Below are 24,755 nucleotides of genomic sequence, written 5' to 3'. Positions count from 1 at the left end.
CAAAATTCGAATTTGTAAATTTATTTTATTTATTTGATAAAATTTTTAATGACTAAATGAAGTTATTTATTAATGCTTCGTTAATATAAACTATTTTTCATTGAAGAATAAACGCTTTCATTGTGTTTACAGGTATGTAGACCTTCAGACAAAATATTGAATTTTCACTAAAGAATTTTTAATATTAGGTATAGTTATTTGTATCTTCTGGAAGAATCAATCAATCAATCAATCAAATCTATCAATTTCCAAGAAAAAAATTTGAAACCTACAAAAATTGTTTATTTAGACATTTTGCATATGATCAAAGTTTTCTTCATATCAAAAGATATGAATAATATTTTTAAACATTTCCTGAAGAAAATAAGCCATTATTGATTTAAATCGAATCAGTTTTGAAAGAGTTTAACCTTTTGATATGAAGAAAACTTTGATCATAGGTATATGCAAAATGTCTATATGGTCAAAATCGCAAAAAACGAAACTTTTGTAACGTAACAGTGTTTTTAAAACGTTCATAACTTTTAAATGATAAATACAAAAAATTTTATGTTCCAATGCAATATTGTTAAAAACAAATATATTTTAAGATGCATACATACAAATTTATTAATTCCTTGTTATTTAAAAGTTATGGACAAAACAAAAAGACTCTTACGTTACATGCTTCGCGTTTTTGACCATGTAAACAATTGTTGTAGGTTTCATATTTTTTTCTTGAAAATTGATATTTGTTCTTCCAGAAGATACGAATAACAATAATATTAAAAAATTCTTTAATGTCAATTCAATGTTTTTTCTGAAGGTCTGCATACCTGTTAGCAACCTCCTTAATAAATGTTTATATAATTTTATTATTAAAATTTAACTAAAAATTACTTAATAAAAAATTACTTAATTACTAATATTACTTAATTTAATACTAATTTGTATTATATAATACATTCTGTCAGTCGTTTGGATTTTATTAGTAGTCTAAGAGAGCAAAAGAGAAAAAAAATTTCTCATATGACGAATTCGAGAGTTTCTCATATCAAGTAAATCACTTTACAAAATAGATCTCTCAAAAATCCAGTCGAATTACACTCGGAAATGGTTTGATTAGAATGGTATTAGAATGAAACAAAATTTCCAAAAATTACTCAAAAAAAGGTTTACTTTAACAAATCCTGAATTTCCTCTAAACTTTTGCCTTTTGTTTCAGGTGTGATGCGGTAAACAATGAAAGTGCCACCCATACAGCAGAATGCATAGATCCAAAAAGTCGTATAAATGCCAACAATCTGATTGACTGGATCAAAGGCGAATGTAATTAAAAAGACAAAACTCTCAAATGATATAAATGCCACCGCCGATGCGAGACTACGAATTTTCGTTGGAAATAATTCGACTGTAAGTAGAATTGGTATTGGATTTAAACTGGCAGCAGAAGCCACTTGAAAGCAAGTCAATCCAAATAATGGAAGCCAACTAATTGCCGTGAGATTATCCATTTTCAAATAGAATTTAATAAAGAAAAAAAAACCCACCATTATCAAGGATAATCCACCTAAAATACCGGAATAAAAATACAATACCCTCCTACCAACCTTCTCAATTAATTGTGAGCCAATAATGCCAGCAATTATTTTCAATGCAACAACAATAATTGTCGCGTATTCTGCTTTAAGGGTGAATTCACTGTAACTGAAAATTTGCTGTGAATAATTACCAATTGCATAAGATCCCGAAAGTCCTTTCGTTACATTCGCCACGAATACTATTAAAAGTGCCTTGCGATAACGTTTATCAGCGAGAAATGTTTTAAAAATATTCTCATCACTCTCCTCCTGCAACATCGCACTTCTCACACTGTTAATTTCAAATTCGACGATTTTATGATTTTTCTTACCGCGTAACATTAATAAACTTTCAATGGCTTTCTCGTTATTTCCACGCTTTAGAAAATAATGCGGTGTCTCGGGCATGAATATAAAGGTGACAAAAAATAATAGTGGAAGAGCAAGCATTGATACATTCATTTCTTCATAGGTAAAAAATGCACCAATTGAAACGACAATTAAACCTCCAATTTCATAACTGATTTTTGACACAAACATACAAATGCCTCGTACACTTTTTGCACTAATTTCACTAATGTAAACTGATACAACGGCAAATCCACCGCAATAACCAATACCGGCAATTGTACGTGCAACATAGAGAGTGTAGACATTTTTTGCGTATATTGTCAATATCCATGATGTAATTTGTGGTAGAAAAAATAATAGTAATGTCTTCTTTCGACCCATGGTGTCGATTAAATAAGGATAGATGAGATAACCAATAATCGCACCGATGTGAAGCAATGACGCTATCCATGGTGCTTCTTTTGGTGATAATTGCAATTCTGATTCATTACTTAGTAGATGTGGTAGTGCAGGTGATGTCCATGAATCAGACGCTCCAAGTCCAACCATTGTTAGGGAGGCTGTTTAGAAAAAAAAAGTTCATTACTATCACAGGTTGTCTCTTATTTGTATAAATAATTCTCAAGAATCAATAACAATACGACCCTGACCCGACCGAGGTAGGGTTGAATCTCTAAACGTAATTCATTTGATCTATATTTGACAGTTGATTCCGGCCCTTGTGCGCGTTACAAAAAGTTAAAAAGTATGTGAATTTTTGTTTTTTTGTAAAAATGATTCAATTGATACAAAATGACTACATTTATTTTCAAGATGGTTTTTGTTATTTTCCCCATGCATGCATCATTTTTTCTATTGCAGACACTTTTCATCTGTTCAAAGCCAAGTAGAAATTTCAACTTAGTACTGACCAGACACTGGCAAGTTTTTCTAGATACTGGCCAGTGACTGACAAGAAAATCTGGCAAGTGACTGGTTAAAAACGTAACTCGCTCCTTTAGCAAGTAACTGATTAGTAACTAGACAGTTTTATGGTCAATATCTAAAATAAAATATAATTTTTTCTGGCTCTTTTTATTTTGTTTATAATTACATATTTATTTATATTTTTATGTTTATTCAAATATTTAAGACTAATGAACAATTACTCTACCAATAACACTTAAATCTAAGAATGAAAAATTCGCACGCATGGAGATCGAACCCCAGACCTTGGAGACACAACGCTTACACGGTGTCGTTGAACGATTTGAAAGTTTTGACAAATTGTCAACCAAATCTGACAGTCGGATCTTCTTTCTGATGGTATTAGGTATAATAATCAATTTTATTTAAAATCCTATCTGCTTAATTGCTTTTGAAATATGAAAAAACGTTAAAATTTGTGAGGAAACTAAAGCTTTTTGTTTTAAAAACGTTTTCCACTATTATTATTTTTTTGTTTCTATTAAATAAAATACTTATAATCGGTTCTAAGTAACTTTGTTTAGGTGTAAAACAAATGAGCGTTTTATAGGTTACCTCGAGAAAAAATTTTTAATACATTTTAGCCATGTAAATCCCTAAGGAATCCACGAGGATTTTTTGCTTAATTTTTTTCCTAATTTATGAATTCCTAAAGAATTCACAACGATTTTTAACTTTAATTTTTTTGTTCAAATTTTAAATCCAGGAGGATTCATCGAGGATGTTTAACTATTTTTGTTATTTTAATTTTTAAATCCATGTGGAATCCGCCAGGATTTTAAAATTTAATTTTTTTGTTTAAATTATTAAATCCTTGTGGAATTCGCGAAGATTTAAAAATTTGAACAAAAAAATTAAAGTTATAAATCCTTGCGGATTTCACAAGGATTTAAAAATTTGAAAGAAAAAAATTAAAGTTAACCCTCGAAGCACACACCTCTTTTTTCGAACAAGAAGCTCACTCCAGGGTCATTTTGACTCTCTTCACTTTTCAAATCTCTACTATTTAAAAACTTATCATTAAATTTACATAAAAAATTGTTTAATATTCTTTAATCATTGAAGAATATGTTTCTACAATTTAAAAGTCTCATTAAAAATATTTTATTATAGAAAAAATACACTCTAAAAAATTTCGTTGTTAATTTACAACGTCGGACGTTGGAAATAATTTGCTTCACGTCCAACGTAGTAAGTTTACAAGCTGCTAGTATGTATTAAACATAACTTGAATGCAATTTTACAATCGCAGCTTGTTAAATTGCATTCAGATTATTTTTTAATACGTACTAGCAGCTTGTAAACTTACTACGTTGGACGTGAAGCAAATTATTTCCAACGTCCGACGTTGTAAATTAACAACGAAATTTTTTAGAGTGTACAAAAAGTGGACAATTTTCCAGAAAAACGCCAAAAATTAGATTTTTCAAAAAAATGTAGTTCTTGTAATTTTTAATATTTTTAACTAATATTTTACATTTGCACTCTTGAATAGTGGTACAATAAAATAAAAATATTCTGTACTGCCCAATGGGAAATTAACCATTGGCGCAATAATGGTCCTATATTGGGAGCCAGCAGTACCAATTATGGTGCAATAATAGCAACCAATATTGGGCCACTATTGCCAAAGTCTTGGGATGATCACGACTTTGCCAAGCATTGGCAGCCAATATTGGATCACTATTGACTATTTATTGGCTTTCCAAGCCTTGGATATTCATTGGCAACAAAGATTGGACCAATATTAATGACCAATTAATTACCAATGCTTTAAAATTAAATTAATTCTTGGTTATTTCTTGGTTACCAATACTGAACCAACGTTTGAAATCAATATTTTACAAATACCAACATATAGCAAAAATTTTTCAAAAAAAAAAAATTAAATTACTAATCTAAAGAAAGAAAAATAATTAATTTAATTAGAACACTCTGTTAAAAACAGAATGTGATAAAAATCAGACAACGATAATATTTGTCTAAGTTTGAGAATGCAAGCGTCTCTTCTTATATATAGAACTGGTGAAACAACTTGATAACACAGAAAAAAACTATACTCAAAATGAGTATCATATGATACTCATTTTGATGTGCAACAAAAATGATACCCCTTCGACTCATTCTGAGTTTCTAGGGAAAAGACTCAAAATGAATAAAAAGAGGTATCATTTTGGGTTTATGATAAAATTACAATAACATTGAAATAACTGGGAATAATTCATAAAAATATAAATTAAAATAATTGTTTATAATAAATAAACACTTTGCACTTGTCAAAAAATTAATACTTGAAATCGATTTATCGCATTTATGAGAAATGAAAAACGAATTTTTAGGTTAGACATTTGTGAATTGACTGACAGGGATGGGTAACCATATGTCATTTTACTCATTTTGAGTCACTTGAAGTTGCCGATTACTCATTTCGAGTCACTTGAAGTTGTCGATTACTCATTTCGAGACCGACTTCCAAATGCGTTGCAACAAAAGTGAGTCGAGTTTTTTTTTGTGAACGAGAGGAAGAAACATTGGCGAACCCTGGTGGCACTTATCCAAAGTAATTTCGAGCATATACTTTGAAGCAGCGCGGGACATTTCGAAATCGAACAACAAGGTGCGCTAGAGCTTCTTTCACTCACTAGCAAGTGGTGTTACCAGTTCTATATAAGGAGAGACGCTTGCATTCTCAAACTTAGACAAATATTATCTTTGTCTTATTTTTATCACATTCTGTTTTTAACAGAATTTTTTTTTTTTGAAAAATTTTTGCTATTTGTTGGTGTTTGTAAAATATTGATTTCAAACGTTGGTTCAGTATTGGTAACCAAGAAATAACCAAGCATTAATTTAATTTTAAAGCATTGGTAATTAATTGGTCATTAATATTGGTCCAGTCTTTGTTGCCAATGAATAACAAAGGCTTGGAAAGTCCGGCATTTGCCTTGGCAGCCAATAGTCATTCAATATTGGCTCCCAATGCTTGGCAAAGTCGTGATCATCCCAAGACTCTAGCAATAATAGCCCAATATTAATTGCCAATGTTTGACCACGAAAAAACTGTTGGCAGCCAATATAGGTCCATTATTTAGCCAATGGTGAGCATTGGCAATTTCCTATTGGGTGCAGTTTGTAAAAAAGCATTTTTTGCAAGTTGATAGAGGTGATTTTTATTTTTTGACGAAACCTAGAAGGCAACTGACGAGCATTATACTCGGGGAGAACTGGAACATAAGGTCATAAGACCTATACATGTTACAATTTTTAAAAAAGAAATTTAAGTTTAAACTAAAAGACATTCTCTAAATTTGAATCAGCGAAAAGTCGCTGATTCACCAGCCCAGAGTATGCAGCTGATGAAATAGCGTATATACACTGATAAAACAGCGTATATGCACTGATTTTCCAGCGTATATACGCTGTTTCATCAGCTGCATACTCTGGGCTGGTGAATCAGCGACTTTTCGCTGATTCAAATTTAGAGAGCAGGGTCACACAGACCCAGTATGTGCTCCGAGGGTTAATAGTCCTCATGAAATCCTCGAGGATTTAAAAATTGGAATAAAAATATAGTTAAACATCCTCGAGGAATCCACGTGGATTTAAAATTTGAATGAAAAAAATTAATGTTAAAAATCCTCGTGTATTCTTTAGGAATTTATAAAGTACACTGAGAGACCTTTGGGTCAGCAGCAGACTTTCGATAGGCTGCTACTGACCATTTTGGAGGAACGCTACAGGACTATACTTTTGGGTTGCTGCGGTAAAATCTTGGGCGCGTGACAGTTCCAAAGTTGTTCAGTTGCAAACCAAAGGCGGCATTCCCACTACTTCGGTGAGCTGCTCACCAACATTTGGGACTGTCACGCGCCCAAGATTTTACCGCAGCGCACCAAAACCATAGTGGAGCTGCTGTCACATACGTTGTTCCGCTACAGTCCCAAAGGTCTCTCAGTGTAGGAAAAAAATTAAACAAAAAGTCCTCGTGGATTCCTTAGAGATTTACGGAAAGAGAAAATCTTGTTCAAATGTTGCATTATTATATAAATTTGATTGAGTAGGGGAGACCGATGTAAGTTGTAACAGAGGTGAGATGTAATAAAGCCGATTTCTCGAAAGCTATGACCTTTAAAAAATTTTGAAAAGCGTGAATTTATGTTTTTCAGTAACACGTGTTTTTCAGTAGGGTAGGTCCATGCCTAAAAAATCAAAGTTCTCCCCTAGTTCTTCGATTTTGTTTAAAATTCAAAATTTTGAAGTGGAATACATGTCAGTCAAAAGCCCAAAATCGATTTCAAAAAATTTTGGATTTACGAGGTTTTTAAAATTTTTTTTGAAATTTTAAAAATGATATATCTTAAAGAAAAATGAATAAAATTTAATTAAATTTTCAGGAAATGCTTATTGTTTACTTACAATTTATAAAAAAAAAATTTTTTAAAACAAATTATTTAAAAAATAATTCTTAAATAAACAATTTTTTGAAAAGTGAAATTTTTTTTTTAATAACAATGATTCGATTCCCACTAATTTCACGAGTATTTTCCAAAAAAGAATTGATGGAGGATCTGAAACTTTAGGAGATATTGAATTTTTTGTCCTTGCGCGCAACCGTAAAAAGCACATTTTCAGGCTATACTCTACATACAAACTAATGTTCAAAATCACCTATAATTCGTAAATTTTAACCGAATTCAATTTTTCTTTTTGGAAAATGACAGGCTATAAATTTGTAAGAATACTGTACATTTTTTAAATTTTTATTTGTTTAAACAAATTATTATTATTATTGTTAATTATTATTAATTACTAAATTTTTACATATTGTACCTAGAGGTGTATTTTTTTCCAATTTTGCAATTTACTGGACCTTACATAAATACCGATGCAGATTTAAAACATAATTATTATTATTTAAGCAAGATTTTAAAAAATTATTATTGTTAATTACTAACTATTTACAGAATAATATAGTAAAAAGATGCAGTTTTTTCTAATCATGCAAATTATTTACCAAACTTTTTTGAAATGCCGATGTACATTAAAAATAAAATTATAATTTAAACAAAAAAAAGAATAATAATTTGTTTAAAATTTGTTTAAATAATAATTGCACTTTTAATTTTAATCTAGGTAGGTCCATGCCTAAAAAATCAAAGATAAAAAATCGTTTCAACTCACCTCTGTCTCCCCTAAGCTAAGTCTCTCTGTACCAGAAAAAAAAGTTCATAAAAATATAAAATTTTTTTACCGAATTAACCTTACCTCCTCCTCTCCCCTTAATTAGGAAATATTAACTTAAAATTCAGGTCCAAATTAATAATGTAAAAGTAACTTATAATTTAGAAAATTTTGGTATTTTATATACGTTTTTTGGTATTTTATACATGTTATGTAAATTTATGATTTTTTTGTTTTTGTGACATTTATGTTATTTTATGTCTTATTTAACAACTTTTAAAAATATTTTTTTCGACTTTTCGCCCCTGTATAATGCCGTACGTATATGCAGGGACGAGCAGCAGATTATAAAGTATAGGATCCTCTGCTCACCCTGACTAATTTTGCAGTCTCACAAAAATTTTTTCAGCTTATAATATAATTTATCTTTATGAAAATACAGTGGACTCCGCTTATAACGAGTCCGGATATAACGAGAAGTTGGTTATAACGAACAAATTTTCGTCACTTGGTTGGTTTCAATGTTAATTAAACGTATGTTAATTAACTTCGCTTATAGCGAACTTCGGCTATAACGAACAAATTTCAACGGTCCCTTGAAGTTCGTTATAAGCGGAGTCCACTGTACTATGTTTAATTACTAATGAAATTATTTATTTACGATAATTGAAGAAAATTTCATAAAATATTTTTTGATAAATGATATAATATTTAAATAAACTTTATAATGGTTTTTATGAAAATATAAAATATAAAGTAACGTAAAATATAGTTTTAAAATTTTAAGATGAATTAGATATATCTATATTAGGGTGTCCGTTTTTTCCCAAGTTAGCTATTTTCATTTGGGTATCGTCAAAATCGTTTCTTTTTGACCTAAAAACAATTCTAGAAACTAGAAAAAAATTGTACGATGCTGTTTAACCCTGCCTCAATAACAATACTTTTCCCATTTAATTAACATGGGATTTTTGCACTTTTTAGAAAATAATTTTTATTTCGTTTATAATACTCTTTGACTAACCAACAATGCTCTACCCCTAGGGATCGTAGGACCTTCCAGCTGGTGGGGTGGCTTAAAGGCCTAATCGGGGAGTACCTCTGGACTCCGTTCTTTCTCTCGTTTGTCGTTTGCGGCGGCCTGCTCCTCATAAGGGAGGGACCGCCCAATAGACCAGCTCCATGGAGTAGAGGGTAAGAATGGTGAGGAAGCAACCTTTGGGCGTTCAGAAATGATCACCACTGGAAGCGGAGGGGTGTACTGCCTGCGGGGCCCCAACTAAGAAACGGTCCCCCAATTCAAGATGTTTCTGCCGTGTCGATGGATGAATGGCACTAGGGTTACCAAATCTGTCGCTCACGACGGGCCGGCCGCCTGTCTGTCTCTCGGGATTGTACTGGTCGGTGAGTGATCCCGTAAAGCTCGGGGGAGCGATCCGGCTGGGGTTCCGGCAGGCGGGCGGCTGGTCTTGGCGTGATGTGAACGGAGGTGTCTTAAACGGCGGCTCCGGAACACCGGGCGACCTTCCGGTAGTATTAGCCTTACTCCTGCAAGCGGGGCTCTGCAGGAGTGGACTTTCTTTTCCCTTGCTACTCGTGGGTCTTCAAATGGAGAATCAATTCAACAATTTAAATTTGGGTGACAAAGGGGTCTCGTTGGCTGCGTCTACAACCTCCTCGGAAGTTGTGGATGTGACGGTCTCGAATCCTGAAGTCGTGGGTCAGTCTCCCCCCTCCTCTTTGGCTGCTCCTTCGGGTTCTTCGGGATCTGATGGTAATGTGGTCTTAGGTGGGGGAGGAGATTCGGAGGCTGTGCAAATGGCCCCAATCAGAAGAAAGCGCCTTACCGGTTCTGAAAAGAAACGGTTAAGGAAAGAACGGCTAGCAGCCGGTGTAAACAACTCGGTTTCCTCGGGTGTTGCTACTGGGTCGAAGAGAAAGAGTGGCCAGGATGCATCACCTCTGGAAAAAAAAGAGGATGTAAAAAGGCCAAAGTCGGTCCAACAGAGTACCAGGAGAGAGGGGTACAATGTTGGGCTAACAATGGCACAAAGGACAAATCCTCTAACGATGGTGGTCTATAGCGAGGGCTACCCAGATGTGGCGCTCACTGATGAGCAGTTTGGACTTCTTAGGAAGACCGTTGTGACGCTCACCTGTGAGGAGCCGGTCGAAAGGTGGCCGCGTTTTGAGACTTCCTTCTGCAGAGGAGGAGTCTTTATCTTCATCGCTTCCAACCTGGAGGCTGTGGAATGGCTGACAAAATGTGTGGCCGACCATGAGCCCTGGAAGGGAGCGAGGTTGAAAATTGGTGGGGTTGAGATGCTCCAAAGAATGGTAAAGGCTACTGCGTGGTTCCCGGGAGAAACGGCGGACGCGCGGACGGTCTTGCGACATTTGGAGGCTTTCAACCCCACGTTGAAGACATCGACTTGGCGTTTGCTGAATGTTGATGGGTCTCAGGTGGCGAACAGGGGGGACAAGAGTTTTCTTCTTGTTGCTCAAGTCCCTGAAAGTCAGGCGAGGAGCTACTGGAATATCTAATCGGAACGAATCTAGATATTCTCAACACGGGTTCGACCCCGACTTTTAGCAATGCGATTAGGCAGGAAGTGATTGATATCACTCTCTGCTCCAAAAGCATTGGAAATAAGGTAAGAAGATGGAAAGTTTCTAATGAACCTTCTCTTTCTGATCATTCACAGATAGTCTTCGAGGTGGAGTCTGCGGTCCGATCCGAAACTAAGTGGATTCGTAATCCCAGAAGGACGGATTGGGCTAGTTATATCTCAGAACTTCGAAGGACACTTTCTGGTTTACCGGGTAAGATAAGAGATTATCAGACCCTGGATGAGGCGGCCAATGATTTTACAAAGGCTATTAAGGCAGCTTATGAAAGTAGCTGCAAACCGACAAAAGTATTCTCGGGAAAAGAGGTGTGCTGGTGGAACGAGAGATTAGAACATCTCAGGAGAGAAACCAGGAGACTCTTTAAGCGTGCCAAGAAAAGGCGCACGACTAATGGTTGGTCTGATTTTACAAAAATGAGAGACGACTATAGGTATGAAGTAAGGAAAGCAAAACAAGACAGTTGGAATGCTTTCTGCTCTAGCATCGAAAAAGGGAAAGAGGCGGCCAGATTGGATAAGCTGCTCGCTAAGAACCCTGATGCAATTCTGGGCACTTTAATGTTGCCGGACGGGACTTTCTCTGAGTCGGACGATGGAACCTTGGCTTGCCTGGTCCAGAAACACTTCCCGGGCTTTTCGAGGTCTGGGGAGGGCGGATCCGATCCTGAGCCGCCAACAAACCTTCCGCAGGCTGATTACCGGTCTCGGAGGCAGTTGGCTAACAGGATTGTGACTGCCGAGAGGATCAGATGGGCCACGGAATCTTTCAGCCCTTACAAGTCTCCGGGTCCTGATGGCGTCTACCCTGTCCTCTTGCAAAGAGCGATAGATGAGGCTGTTGGACCATTGGTAAGACTTGCTAGGGCGAGTCTGACTCTGGGATATGTCCCAGTAGCGTGGAGGGGTACAAAAGTTGTATTCATACCTAAAGCGGGCAAGAACGGTTATACCTCACCGAAGGATTTCCGTCCTATTAGCCTTACATCCTTTATCCTAAAATTAGTTGAAAGGTTGGTGGATAGATATATTCGCAGTGAGATTTTGGAGCGGTTCCCGCTACAAAAGGATCAATATGCATATAGAGCGGGATGCTCTACGGAAACAGCTCTGGCTAGAGCAGTAGACCTAATTGATGGGCAACTGCAGAATCAGGGCTTTGCTGTGGGTGTTTTTATGGACATAGAAGGAGCTTTTAGTCAGGCCTCTCCGGAATTCATAAAAAGAGCTATGACAGCTTTTAATATTCCTACAGGAGTGGTTGATTGGACCTGTCATATGTTAAAAACAGGAACCTCTTATCAACTAAAGGAGACTCAGTCCTGAAAGGGACAGTCAACTCTGGATGCCCCCAAGGAGGTGTTCTTTCACCCTTGCTCTGGTCCTTGGTAGTGGATGAACTACTGAGAATTCTGACCGAAGCAGGATACCATGTAATTGGTTATGCGGATGACATTTTGTTAATCGTTCGCGGTCCCCACCTTGAAGTTATACTCGAAGTGGCCCAAAAAGCGTTAAACCTGGTAGATAAATGGTGTGAGAAGGTGGGTTTATCTGTAAATCCGGGGAAAACGGAAGCGGTTATCTTTACCAGACGGTACAAGTGGAAAGCCTCGTGCTCACTTACGCTGTCCGGAAAAGAGATCAAATACACAGAGCAGGCAAAATATCTAGGAGTAATCCTGGATAGCAAACTGCTCTGGAAAAAGCATTTAGAGGAAAAATGTAAGAAACTTACAGCTGCTCTTTGGCAATGTAGAAGGGCCATTGGTGGTAGCTGGGGTCTCAAACCGGATACACTATTGTGGATCTATGAAGCAATTCTGCTCCCTAGGCTGACCTATGCTTGTGTGGTCTGGTGGGGTAGAGTTGAGCTAAAAACAGCACAAACAGAATTGGAAAGGGTAAGGGGGATGGTACTTAGAGGCATAACGGGGGCGGTGCGTACAACTCCCACTGCTGCCCTTGGTGCCCTCTTGGGGCTAGAACCCTTACACCTTACAATTAAAGCAGCGGCGGTTAAGGCTGCCCTGCGGTTGAGTGGTCCTGTGGGCTGCAGGGAGGTGGGCAGATGGTGTCTCCCAAAGAAATTGGTGAGAATCCCCCTTCTAAGTATGATTAGGGACAGAACTGTCCCTTTGTATCTCTTCGACGAAAAGTATAGGATTAATATACCTAGTAGAGAAGATTGGATAAATGGACTGACAAGTATTCCAGCTGACGGTGAAGTCTGGTACACAGATGGATCAAAAGGCGGGAATGGAGTCGGTGCAGGAATCTATCATGTAACCTCCCAAGTGGGACACTCCTTTAAGTTAGGGACCACTGTTACTGTGTTACAAGCCGAAATTGTGGCAATATTTTATGGTGCTGTTGAAGCCTTGAAAAATTGTCACAACAAAGATATTTTTATCCTTTCGGATAGCAAGGCGGCCATTTTCTCCTTGAAACGATACGTATCAACATCACGGCTGGTCGGTGATTGTCATGAATCACTTAACAAACTAGCTGAAACGAACCGCGTTACCCTCCTGTGGATCCCTGGTCACAGTGGATTCGCGGGAAACGATAGGGCGGATGAGCTAGCCAAAGAAGGGGCTAGAAAACAACTTATTGGACCTGAACCTCCCATTGGTGTTTCCAACAAATGCTTGACACTGGAAATTAAACAGTGGATAGCTGCGGAACACCAAAGGGAATGGCAGGTAACTAAGGGCTGTAGACAAGCCAAGGTACTCATGGGAAGTAGTATTAACCCTATGAGGAAAGCGGAATTCCGCAAATTAAATAGAAAAGAGGCAAAGATCATAACGGGGCTATTAACTGGCCATGGTGATCTGCGCTATCATAGGCACAAAATGGGGATCCTAGATGACCCGAAGTGCCGTAGGTGTGGAGAGGAATATGAAACCCCGATACACATCTTGTGTCATTGCCCTGCACTTGTGAAGGAGCGGGAACACATTACGGGCTACTTCTTTCTGGGGGAGACCGTTATCGCTACCAGAAACCTGGCCGAAGTCCTCCTGTTGTGGAAAGGACTTCGGATATAGGGGTGGTTATGGGGAACGTAAAGGGATTACCCAAGCGTTAGTGGCGTTGACCTGCAAGGTCCTAGGTCCACAACCCTCTTCTTAATAATAATAATAATAATAATAATAACCAACAATGCTTGATTTTGCTTCTATTATGATTCCTTTAGACAGAGAAATTTTCATATTATCGCGAAAAATTTATTACACAAGTTTTAAAAAGGTCAATTTCATTTTTATTGATTTTTCTGATTATTTTGCTAAATCTACTTAATAATTCATTTTTATTCGGTATTTCATTGAAAGTTTCTTGTTTTATGCATCCACTTGGACCATAACAATAATTTCAATTTATAAACTTTCCAAGAATCACACAGTAGACTAAATCCATTTCAAATCAGGCATGTCGACTAACTTTATGTTATAGAAAAAAAATTGTTTTGCTTGTCTTTTTTTTCTTTTGAGTATAATTTAATTTTCTTTCTTGGGTATTGTAGATGGTCTTGTCCTCTTCACAATCTAGTTTGAAATTTGAAAAAATATTGAAAATAATAAAAATAGGGGATGATTTTCTGAAAATAAATAAGATCAATTTTCTCAAAAACACCACCTTTTTTGTTATCAAATTTTTACTAAAAAATTCTTAAAATAATTATGAACATTTCCTTTGAATTTCAAGCAGGCTAAACCATTCTGTCAATCAGGAGATTTTTTTTTGAAAAATTTATTTTTAAAAATTTTCATATTGTTAACGTTTACGTCGACAATGTTATAACGATTCATTTGTTTTTAAAAATGCAAGTTAACAATTTGAAAATTTGCAAAAATAAATATATTTTTAAAAAAATTCTCTTGATTGACAGAATGGTTTAGCCCGATTGAAATACATAGGAAGTGTTCATAATTATTTTAAGAATTTGTTGTAAAAATTTGATAATAAAAAAAGGTGGTGTTTTTGAAAAAATTGATCTTATTTATTTTCAGAAAATCATCCCCTTTTTTATAATTTTAAATATTTTTTCAAATTTCAAACTAGATTGTGATGAGGAAAAGATCATCTACAAAACCCAAGAAAGAAAATTAAATTATACTTAAAAGAAAAAAAATGACAAGCAAAACAATTTTTTTTCTATAACATAAAGTTAGTCGACCTGCCTGATTTGAAATGGATTTAGTCTACTGTGTGATTCTTGGATAGTTTATGAATTGAAATTATTTTTATGGTCCACTTGGATGCATAAAACAAGAAACTTTCAATGAAATACCGAATAAAAATGAATTATTAAGTAGATTTAGCAAAATAATCAGAAAAATTAATAAAAATGAAATTGACCTTTTTAAAACTTGTGTAATAAATTTTTCGCGATAATATGAAAATTTCTCTGTCTAAAGGAATCATAATAGAAGCAAAATCAAGCATTGTTGGTTAGTCAAAGAGTATTATAAACGAAATAAAAATTATTTTCTAATAAGTGCAAAAATCCCATGTTAATTAAATGGAAAAAGTATTGTTATTTAGGCAGGGTTAAACGGCATCGTAAAATTTTTTTCTAGTTTCTAGAATTGTTTTTAGGTCAAAAAGAAACGATTTTGACAATACCCAAATGAAAATAGCTAACTTGGGAACTAACGGACACCCTAATCTATATATAATAAAATTTATCTTTATTTTACCGCTAATTGCTGCAATAAACTGTAGTATATGACCTTTTGCTTCCTCATTACTTTTGTTATCACTCTTTTCAGGATCTTTTTCACTTATCATTTTTACACTTTTTTTCTTAACGAAAAAGTGATTTATTATTGTAAATATTGTTCTATTTTTCTTCTCTTAAAAGTAATGTGAAATTATTATTTTATTTGTCAAATTTATTTATTCTCTTTCCTTTAAATGTAATTTTAGCACAATTAAAATTTTTCGCAGCAATTTCAATAATTTTAGTCTGAATTTTAATTTTGCTTATTTTCATAGTGTTTAAATATTTTTTCTTGATGTTTTTCGTATGTTTCACTGAGTTGAACAATATTTGTTTATAGGTAGTGGTCAATCGTTTGATTTTCTGTAATTACTGTTAAATTTGTCAGAAATTTGGTATAAATGTACCAAATTATTATTTAATCTAATCTTATCTACGAAGTGAAATGATAAATGTTACATGTGTATACGGATTAATTTATAAATCTTAATATTATAGGTTAGAGTGTTAAAAATTGTATACATATTTTAATCAAATGAGATGCATATCAAAATTATCAGATTTTTCACGAAAAATTTATTTCTATATTGGAAATAATAGTTTTGCAAGAAACAGTTTGTTCAAAATAAAAAGATAAAATTTTCTTATCAAAGTGATGATTTATTGAATTTAATTGTGTGAAGCAATTTTGTTTTCTACACAATAGTTACTTTGTAGTACACGGAGAGAAAAAAAAGAGAGCCGTTTGATTTGGCAAGAGAGCGCTGTTTTCCCTTTATAAAGCACAGCAGTAGCGCCGAAAACGTCGAACGGTTATACTTTCTGAGGAGTATTGGTTCTCTTCTCCACACAAATAGAGCCGCTTACTTTCCAAAAAGTGTACCCGCTTTCCCCAAAAAGGAAAACCGTTCTCCCCTCGAGAGTAAGGCTGGAGTCCCATGACAGCGTTTTGCGTTGCGTTTTGTAACTAGGCCATGAGTGTGAGAAAGATGCAGATATTGGTTTGCTCTATTTGCACTCATTGCCTAGTTACAAAACGCAACGCAAAACGCTACCATGGGACTCCAGCCTAAGCAGCGTGCTTAACCTCAAGTTGAACGGCTGTTTCGCATTTAACGCAACCGCTCTACCTGAACCGCTCTATACCGACAGGTAGAGCCGCTTTCTCTCCGTGTAGGTAGAACAAATTTACATCTACACGGAGAGAAAAATCAAGCATTTTTAGTATGGAGACTTCCTATGGTAATTTTGTATGAACGCCCTGCTTAAGAGGCGTGTCTTTATACCTCAGTTGCATGAAACATATACTAAAATAGCATGCATCTTTTGCAATCGTAGTATACTGACGTCCCATGCGTTTAAAGGTAGAACTTTTATGCTGATAACGTAGAAATTGATACAAATACAGCAGAAATTTTACGCCTATTGCGCATTCTCTTTTTAGTAAGCTTTGATAAATTTTTCGTACACACTTGACTTTTAGAAGTTAATTTAAAATAATAAAGAAAATTCTAATTAAAAATACTTAATTATTGTTATAATGTTGTATAAAATTATGCTTGTTAAATTTTTCATTTCATATGTATTATATGATAGAAGGATATATATGTATATATGCAAATTTGAGTGCAGCACTATTGTTAAAATAATAAAAAAATGAAATATATGTAATTGTTCCTTGAAGGGCTATGTAGCCCTAGGAACTTGTATTAAATAAATAAATAAAATAAATAAATAAAAACGCTTGATTTTTCTCTCCGTGTAGGAAGAAATAATTTTACATACACATGTATACACAAAACACATACACATGTGTATATGTCGAACGTCGAATATTCGACATTTCGGCGCCCCAAAACCGAACAAAACTCGGTTCGGTTCGAATTTTGCACAGCTCTATTTTAAATAGTTCTGAGGATTTTCAATATAACTAAATATGAATTCGATGTCAGATTGACAGAATTCAAAACGGCAGATTTTAAGCAAATAGGTACAATTAATTTTTAAAAAATCGTCTGCAATATTGTATCCGCTATTTTCAGGGTGGCCACATGTCAGTAAAGTCAGTAAAGTCAGGGAAATGTCAGGGAAACACATGTCAGTAAAGTCAGTAAAGTCAGGGAAATGTCAGGGAAACACATGTCAGTAAAGTCAGTAAAGTCAGGGAAATGTCAGTGAAACAAAATTTTTGTCAGTAAAGTCAGGGAAATGTCAGGGAAACAAATTTTTTGTCAGTAAAGTCAGGGAAATGTCAGGAAAAAAATTGTCAGAAAAATTAAGAAAATTGAGAATTTTTTCGACTTTTCTTTCAAACATTTCAAGTATTCATTTACAATTTTTAAACATCATTTTTTGAAGAATTTTAATTGCAAATTTTGAAAATAATTGAAATATAAAAAATTTTAATAAAAAATCTTTAAAGGTAAATTTAAAAATGAAAATTAATGAAAATTAGTAGCTTCTAATTTTTTAAAATTCAATGTTTTCAGTATTTTCAATTACATATTTCCAAAAATTCAAATACATACAAAAATAATACCATTTTAGAATTCTTTTTAACATTTTGGAAAATACAATCAAGTTCAAAATTTTTAATTAAAATTTAAAAAAAAATTAATTAGTTTTTTAAATTATACAAAATTTTTTTTAAGAAATTAAATTATTTTCGAAAAATTACATTAAAATATTTTTAAAAACTAATTATTAGAAATTAGTAATTACTTGAAAATTGTAAAAAATAATTGAATTCAGGAAGGGTTATAATTGTAATTTTTAGAAATTATTCAAATTCATAAATTTTACCCATTTTCCGTAAACATTCATATTTTCCTGTAAAAAGAATTTTGTCAGGGAAAGTAATTTTAATGTCAGTAAATTGTCAGGGAAATGTCAGGGAAATTGATAAACTGAAACTTGTGGCCACCCTGATTTTTAATTTTGTAAATCTGACATCGAATTCGTATTCAGTTATATCGAAAATCCTCAGAATTATTTAAAATTTAGGTGTTTGTAGTTATATTTTTCTTTATTATCGAAGTTTTGTCTGTTTCTACTCAGTTTTCGAAGAATTCGACAAAAACTCAGAAAATTCAATGAACGATTACTAAGACAAATGAAGATTTTTTAAATTTTCGAAATGGATATTAAAGAGAAACAGTAGCGCTTTTAGATGCAATATTGACCTTTTAGAGAAAAAATTATCTCCTGATGTTACATGACATCAAATATAACTAAAAACAGATTTTTTGCACTTTTAGGTTAAAATATCTCGAAAACCTGACATGCAGGGTCTATTTTGATGCTAGATTTAGATTCAGCACGTCGAAAAACTTCGGAAAAGTATTGTCTGATTCTTGGAAAGTAAATTGAATCAAATTTTTTATCTTTGATTGTTATCTTTCATTGCGTATGTAAGTAAACACAGGTGTTAAATTTAAGTCAATCCTTAAAAGAAATGATTATTGGAACTTTCGTATATTTGTACTGCTATAAAGAATCGCTTTTAAATTTGTCTTATAACAATCAGTAAGGTTCCAAAGGCAAAATAAAAAACTTAAGGCGCTTAATTGATCTACTACTTGTGCAGTCACCCTAGGGTAAAAGGACATTCAGTGCGACACAAGTTTTTTACTGCAGTACGGAGAAAACTGGATATTCAAAGGTAGATATTAAAAAATAGTATATTGTGCATAATTTTCCTCCCGTGGTGCACATACTATTTTTTCCAACACACGTAAACGGAAAGTACATCCACTTCAAAAAAAATTTTAACGACAATAGTGTTTTCAACCGAAAGTTTATTATAATAATAGTACAATAATTTTTTAAAATAATGAATTATTAAAAATTAACAATTTTAACAATAGCAATACACAACAATTTAACAATTTAAACAAATTAAAAAACAAACAAAAACAACAATTTAACAATTTTAACAATTTAACAATTAAAACAATTTTAAACAAAAAAAACAATTTAACAATTTCCAATAAAACATATATTTAGTCGTAAATAAAGATACATTTTATCTTCACATTGTTATTAAAATATATTACATGTGATTTTAGACGACAATGAGGTAATAGTATATTAAGCAACAAGAGGAGAAAGGCAGCCAATTCTTTACGGTGATTTTTGTGACACGAGTGGAGGTCAAGGGCGCCGTAGGCGCCCCGAGACCGGAACAAGTGTCACAAAAATCATCGTAAAGAAATTGGCTGCCTTTATTCTCGTGTTACTTACGATATTTTTTATTCCTAATGCACAAAAGCGGCGATTTCAGATAGCAGACGACAGGGAGTAAAAGTCATTCACTTGTTCGATTTGTATGAAAATGGCGGCCGATTTCTCCCTTGGGCAAGAAAAATGCATGTGAACAGCTAATTTTCTTGCCCTTGGGAGAACACGGCCGCCATTTTCATACGGTCGAAGAAATGAATGACTTTCCTCCCTGTCGGCTGCTATCAGAAAGCGCCGTTTTTGTGCATGTGGGATAAAAAGTACTTTTCTCTCCCCGTTATGACGTCAGAGGAAGGTAAAGTAACATTCCCTCCCTCTTGTCGGAAAAGACATACTTTCCACCCTCTACACAGGTAAAAAATGATGTACTTTCCGTGCGTGTGTTAGAAAAATATATTAACTCTTAACATCAAAAATATTACATTTTAATATCTAGATATTCAAATCACCTGATAGATATTAACGCTTAACATCCAGATATTTACTTTTAATGTCTAGATAGCTATCCCTATGTAAAAGAATAAAAATATTGAACTTTAACATCTAGATATTTACCTTAAATATCCATTTTTCTCCGTGAGTGCACTGAAAAAAATTATTTGATTCAATTAATTCGGCGTGGTATCAACGTACTATACACAATATTTTAATTATATACCGTGAAACTGTACACCGTTAATTATATACAGTTCAAAAAAACTTTATACAAACAAATTTTGAAAAAGTTTGATTTAACTCTACACAGTTTAATTAAATACGCGTTAATAAATTGTGCTCAGTTCAACTCTATACAAAATAAGTTTTTAATAATTAATAACGTTTAACTCTATACAGTTTAATTGTCTATTTTTTTAGACTCGTTTAATTTCATACAGACCAATTTTATAAATTTTAATTTTTTAGATTTGTTTAACGGTATACAGGTAATTAATTTACCTACCGTCAACCGGGGCTATTTTGTGCACCAAATAGCTTTTTTTTATTCAAAGATTTATTTAAATTCAGAATTAAGAGAATAAAGAAAATCAACTTTTGATATATGTTGTGGACATCCTTCTAAAGCTTTCCTATAAATTTGGCAAAGAAAAAAATTTTTTTGTCTTAGTTATAGTCATTGAAAGTCGTGCACACAATAACTCCCGGGATGGGGCTATTTTGTGCATCGAACTTTGTTTTCCTATAATGTTGCGTAAACATTTTTTTAATCGTTTCTGCTTCATGAAATCTTTTGTGTATATATATTTGAGAGTAAGTTAAAAAAGAATGACCTAGTAAAATTTTTTTTGTAGATAAATTATACAAAAAATGTAAAATAAAGCACAAAAATTTTGCTAAAATCTGAATTTACTAAAAATTAACAATCTTTCTTTAAATTGTATATTACGCAGATAGTAAATAACATTTTTTTCTTTTTTAATATATATTTTGTAATAATATACTAATATAATTATAAAATGATCGTTTAAACACTTATAAATAACTTTAAAACATCATTTCAATAGGAGCTTTTTTAATAGTTTTGAATGATATTTTTAAAAAACTTGAAATAAATATTTTTAAGGTTAAATAGATAACAATTTAATATCTAATATGCTTTTTAAGTTATTTTAAGAGAAACGAGAAAATAGTTTTAAAAATAATTTGAAAAACTTATAAATATTAATTAATGTTCATTTTTTGAGGTTACGTTGTGCACCGGTTGAGCTTTTAATCGTTTTAATGATTTTAATTAACATATTTACAGTTTTTTGACAGAAAAGAAAGACAAAAATGTATTAAAATGATAAACAGAATTTTCTTTACTTACTAAATAAAACATTTATGAAAAATATTTGATTTTTTTAAGTGCACAAAATAGCCCCATGGAATCCTGGTTTTTCAGTTTTTTCCACTTCTCTCTTAAAATAATGAATAAAAAATTAGCGCATTACGTATGTATCATCACAACACAATTGACAACAAATATATAACTCAGTTAATGAGACACATTAAAACTCTAGAAGATCTGGTATAATTTTTCCGAACTTTCAAAATTTTTTAAACAAATTTTCCGTTTTTAGGAATTTTTTTCTCTTAATTGACAAAGAATTAAATAATAACATTTAGTGCTCTCTATTGTCATGTAATCAAACTTTCATTTAACAAAATAGCAGATTAAAATAATTCATTTTAATAATTTTTTTCATTAAAAAACTCGCGTGCACAAAATAGCCCCCGGATGCACAAAATAGCCCCAGTTGACGGTATATAATTCATATTATCTGAAAAATATTTATTTGATTCAAATACTTTTTATTTTGATCTAATAAATATTTATTTGCCTCAAATAACTTGAATTATTTGAATCAAATAAATTTTAATTGTGTTACGTCAAAACTGAAACCTTTTTAAATATACCTAACATTCCTCGTTTTAAATTAGTTTCAGAAATTAAATCTAATTTGGGATGAGGATAAGTCAATGAGCCTACTAAATGTTGTGAGAGAATATTTATTTAAAACCAACCAAGAAAGAAAAGAATTGACAATAGTACAAAAATACAATGAGTATAAATTAAAATCTTACTTTTGGAATAACGATTATTGCAGGTGTTGAAAAACTGGTAATTGTTATCTCGATTTCCGATCTGAAGTGGTTATGAGAAGTAGACACAAAGGAGCCTGTGGTTGGTGTCCTCAGTGGTTGTATATTAGCCTTGTTGTTTACACTAATTGGATTTAGTGTATTGTATTCTTAGGGATTTTACTCTTCTTCCAGACTGTCGCCTCCAAAGCAAATCTCGATGTTTAGAAATTAGAAATACTGTTTCAATATTTGATTTTGAAACTTGAAAACAATTTAATTCTTCTTGGGTTATCACTTATTGCTCGTAGTTAAATAAGTGACTTTACTAATTGTTGTACCGAACTTGGTCTCATAAATATACTTGGGGATGTAGTTCAATTAACTTCTAAACTGTATTCTCTTTGTCAAAGATGTTATTAGGTTGATTCCAAAAAAAATACTCTCTACTCTATCGAAGATACTATCCCTTTTTATATCAAATTTCTAATGCAAGGTGATTTACGAATATTACACGTGCCGAAATGCTACACGTGCAGGTAGGTGCAGCGATACGTCACTGACTACTGGACCAATATCAATAGGGTTTTCTTCATTCGAAATGTAATTGGACAGATCTCGCTGGACTTGGCTCTGGTATGTGTCGTTTCTCTTTCTTTCGGAGTGCATTCTTCTTTCCTCATGTGTGGTCTAGCTTGCAGAAGGTTGTCAAATAGATGCGTAATCGTTATTCCTTTTACATTATTTAAAATATAACTTCTCTTTCTTGGATTTGTTATAACTTATTAATTTGTTGGAAATACATAGAAAATATATAATAACAAATATCATATTCATAGAAAATGTACTGAATACAATGTAATAATATGTGACATACACATACACATACACACGTGAATATCCTATTAACGCCCACCAGGACGCAAAATGTACCATGATTTCACGACTCTTATTTTGTATGAAATAATTAGTTAAAAATTTTAGGAAATATCATTTCCGACTGCTCTTTTGGAATATGATGCTAAAATTTGTTTATAATTATCTCAAAAAAATTTATAACAATTTTATTGCAAAAAAACACACTTTTTACAAAAAAAAAATTTTTCAATTATTATTTTGACATGGAAAACTAAAGAATATGGTCTCCAAAGCACAAAATATCGCGTTCTCGAACTCTTAGCTATAAAAATAAACAATTATTTTTTTTAATTCAAGATGGCGGATATGCAAATAGCCATTTTTCCAAAATGCAAAAGGCCGAAAAAAAATTCCAGGTAATGTTTTTCAAAAGTAATCAGATTTGCTTGAAAATGGTTACTCGGGGGTTTTTGGGGTCGCTGATTACAAATCTGATGTTACTTTTTTAAAATTCAAAATGGCGGATCCAATATGGCGGACATATTTTTAAAAAGTGATTGGATTTGCTTGAAAATAGTTACTCGGGGGTTTTTGGGGTCGCTGATTACGAATCTGATATCACTTTTTCAAAATTCAAAATGGCAGATCTAATATGGCGGACAATTTTTTAACAAGTGATTAAATTTGCTTGAAAATGGTGGGAGGACATATTTTTAAAAAATTAATTGTATTTGCTTGAAAAAGATCATTCGGGGGTTTATGAGGATGCTGATTACGAATCTAACATCAGAACAATATTATGTTTATTCTTCACGTCCGTTAACCGTCAACAAAATTTTATTGATGTTCTCCAGCTCTTACCACAAGGAGGTCGACGTGCAAAAAAGCCACTTTTTTATTTTAAATTTTCTTTTTGGATTTTGCCTCGAAAAATATTGCCACTATCATGTAAAGTGCAACAAAAGGACACAAAAATTGTGCATTCAATGTGGCATATATATGTGCGTCACTTGTTTTCAATCAAACCACATGTAGTGTTTGTCACTTTTTTATTATTGTATAAAAAATGTCATAATTATATAAGTGTCATAATTATCGTTGATTAATAAAATCGTTTAATAAAATTAAAAAAGTAGCTTCTTTGCACGTCGACCTCCTTGTGGTAAGAGCTGGAGAACATCAATAAAATTTTGTTGACGGTTAACGGACGTAAAGAATAAACATAATATTGTTCTGATGTTAGATTCGTAATCAGCATCCTCAAAAACCCCTGAATGATCTTTTTCAAGCAAATACAATTAATTTTTAAAAAATTGTCCGCCATATTGGATCCAACATTTTTAATTTTGAAAAAGTGATATCAGATTAGTAATCATCGTCCCAAAAAACCCCTGAGTAACTATTTTCAAGCAAATCCAATCACTTTTTAAAAAATATGTCCTCCATATTGCATCCGCCATTTTGAATTTTAAAAAAGTAACATCAGATTCGTAATTAGCGACCCCAAAAACCCCTGAGTAACCATTTTCAAGCAAATCTGATAACTTTTGAAAAACATTACCTGAAATTTTTTTTCGGCCTTTTGCATTTTGGAAAAATGGCCACTTTCATATCCGCCATCTTGAATTTTAAAAAAAGTAATTATTGATTTTTATAGCTGAGAGTTCGAGGACGCGATATTTT

The 24,755-nt window shown here is 33.0% G+C and overlaps 1 protein-coding gene across 3 annotated transcripts in view; it reads right to left on the bottom strand.

Moving 5' to 3' along the window:
- Positions 1-375: 375 nt before the first annotated feature.
- Positions 376-24,755, bottom strand: part of LOC122510794 (facilitated trehalose transporter Tret1-like) — an 82,681-nt gene continuing 58,301 nt past the window's right edge. The window contains exons 2-3 of one of the 3 annotated variants that reach the window (XM_043625692.1): positions 20,208-20,237; positions 376-2,470 (exon numbers count right to left, since the gene is read on the bottom strand). In XM_043625692.1, the coding sequence (XP_043481627.1) occupies positions 1,155-2,459 (1,305 nt within the window). In that variant the 5' untranslated portion in view covers positions 2,460-2,470; positions 20,208-20,237 and the 3' untranslated portion in view covers positions 376-1,154. Of the gene's footprint in view, positions 2,471-15,390; positions 15,604-20,207; positions 20,238-24,755 lie in introns of those variants that run through there. The other 2 variants (XM_043625691.1, XM_043625689.1) reach the window with 2 other exon arrangements.

This window comes from Leptopilina heterotoma, unplaced genomic scaffold (genome assembly GCF_015476425.1).
Source record: "Leptopilina heterotoma isolate Lh14 unplaced genomic scaffold, ASM1547642v1 Lhet_74, whole genome shotgun sequence".
NCBI lineage: Eukaryota > Metazoa > Arthropoda > Insecta > Hymenoptera > Figitidae > Leptopilina > Leptopilina heterotoma.
This window is presented reverse-complemented; position numbering and strand designations above follow the sequence as displayed.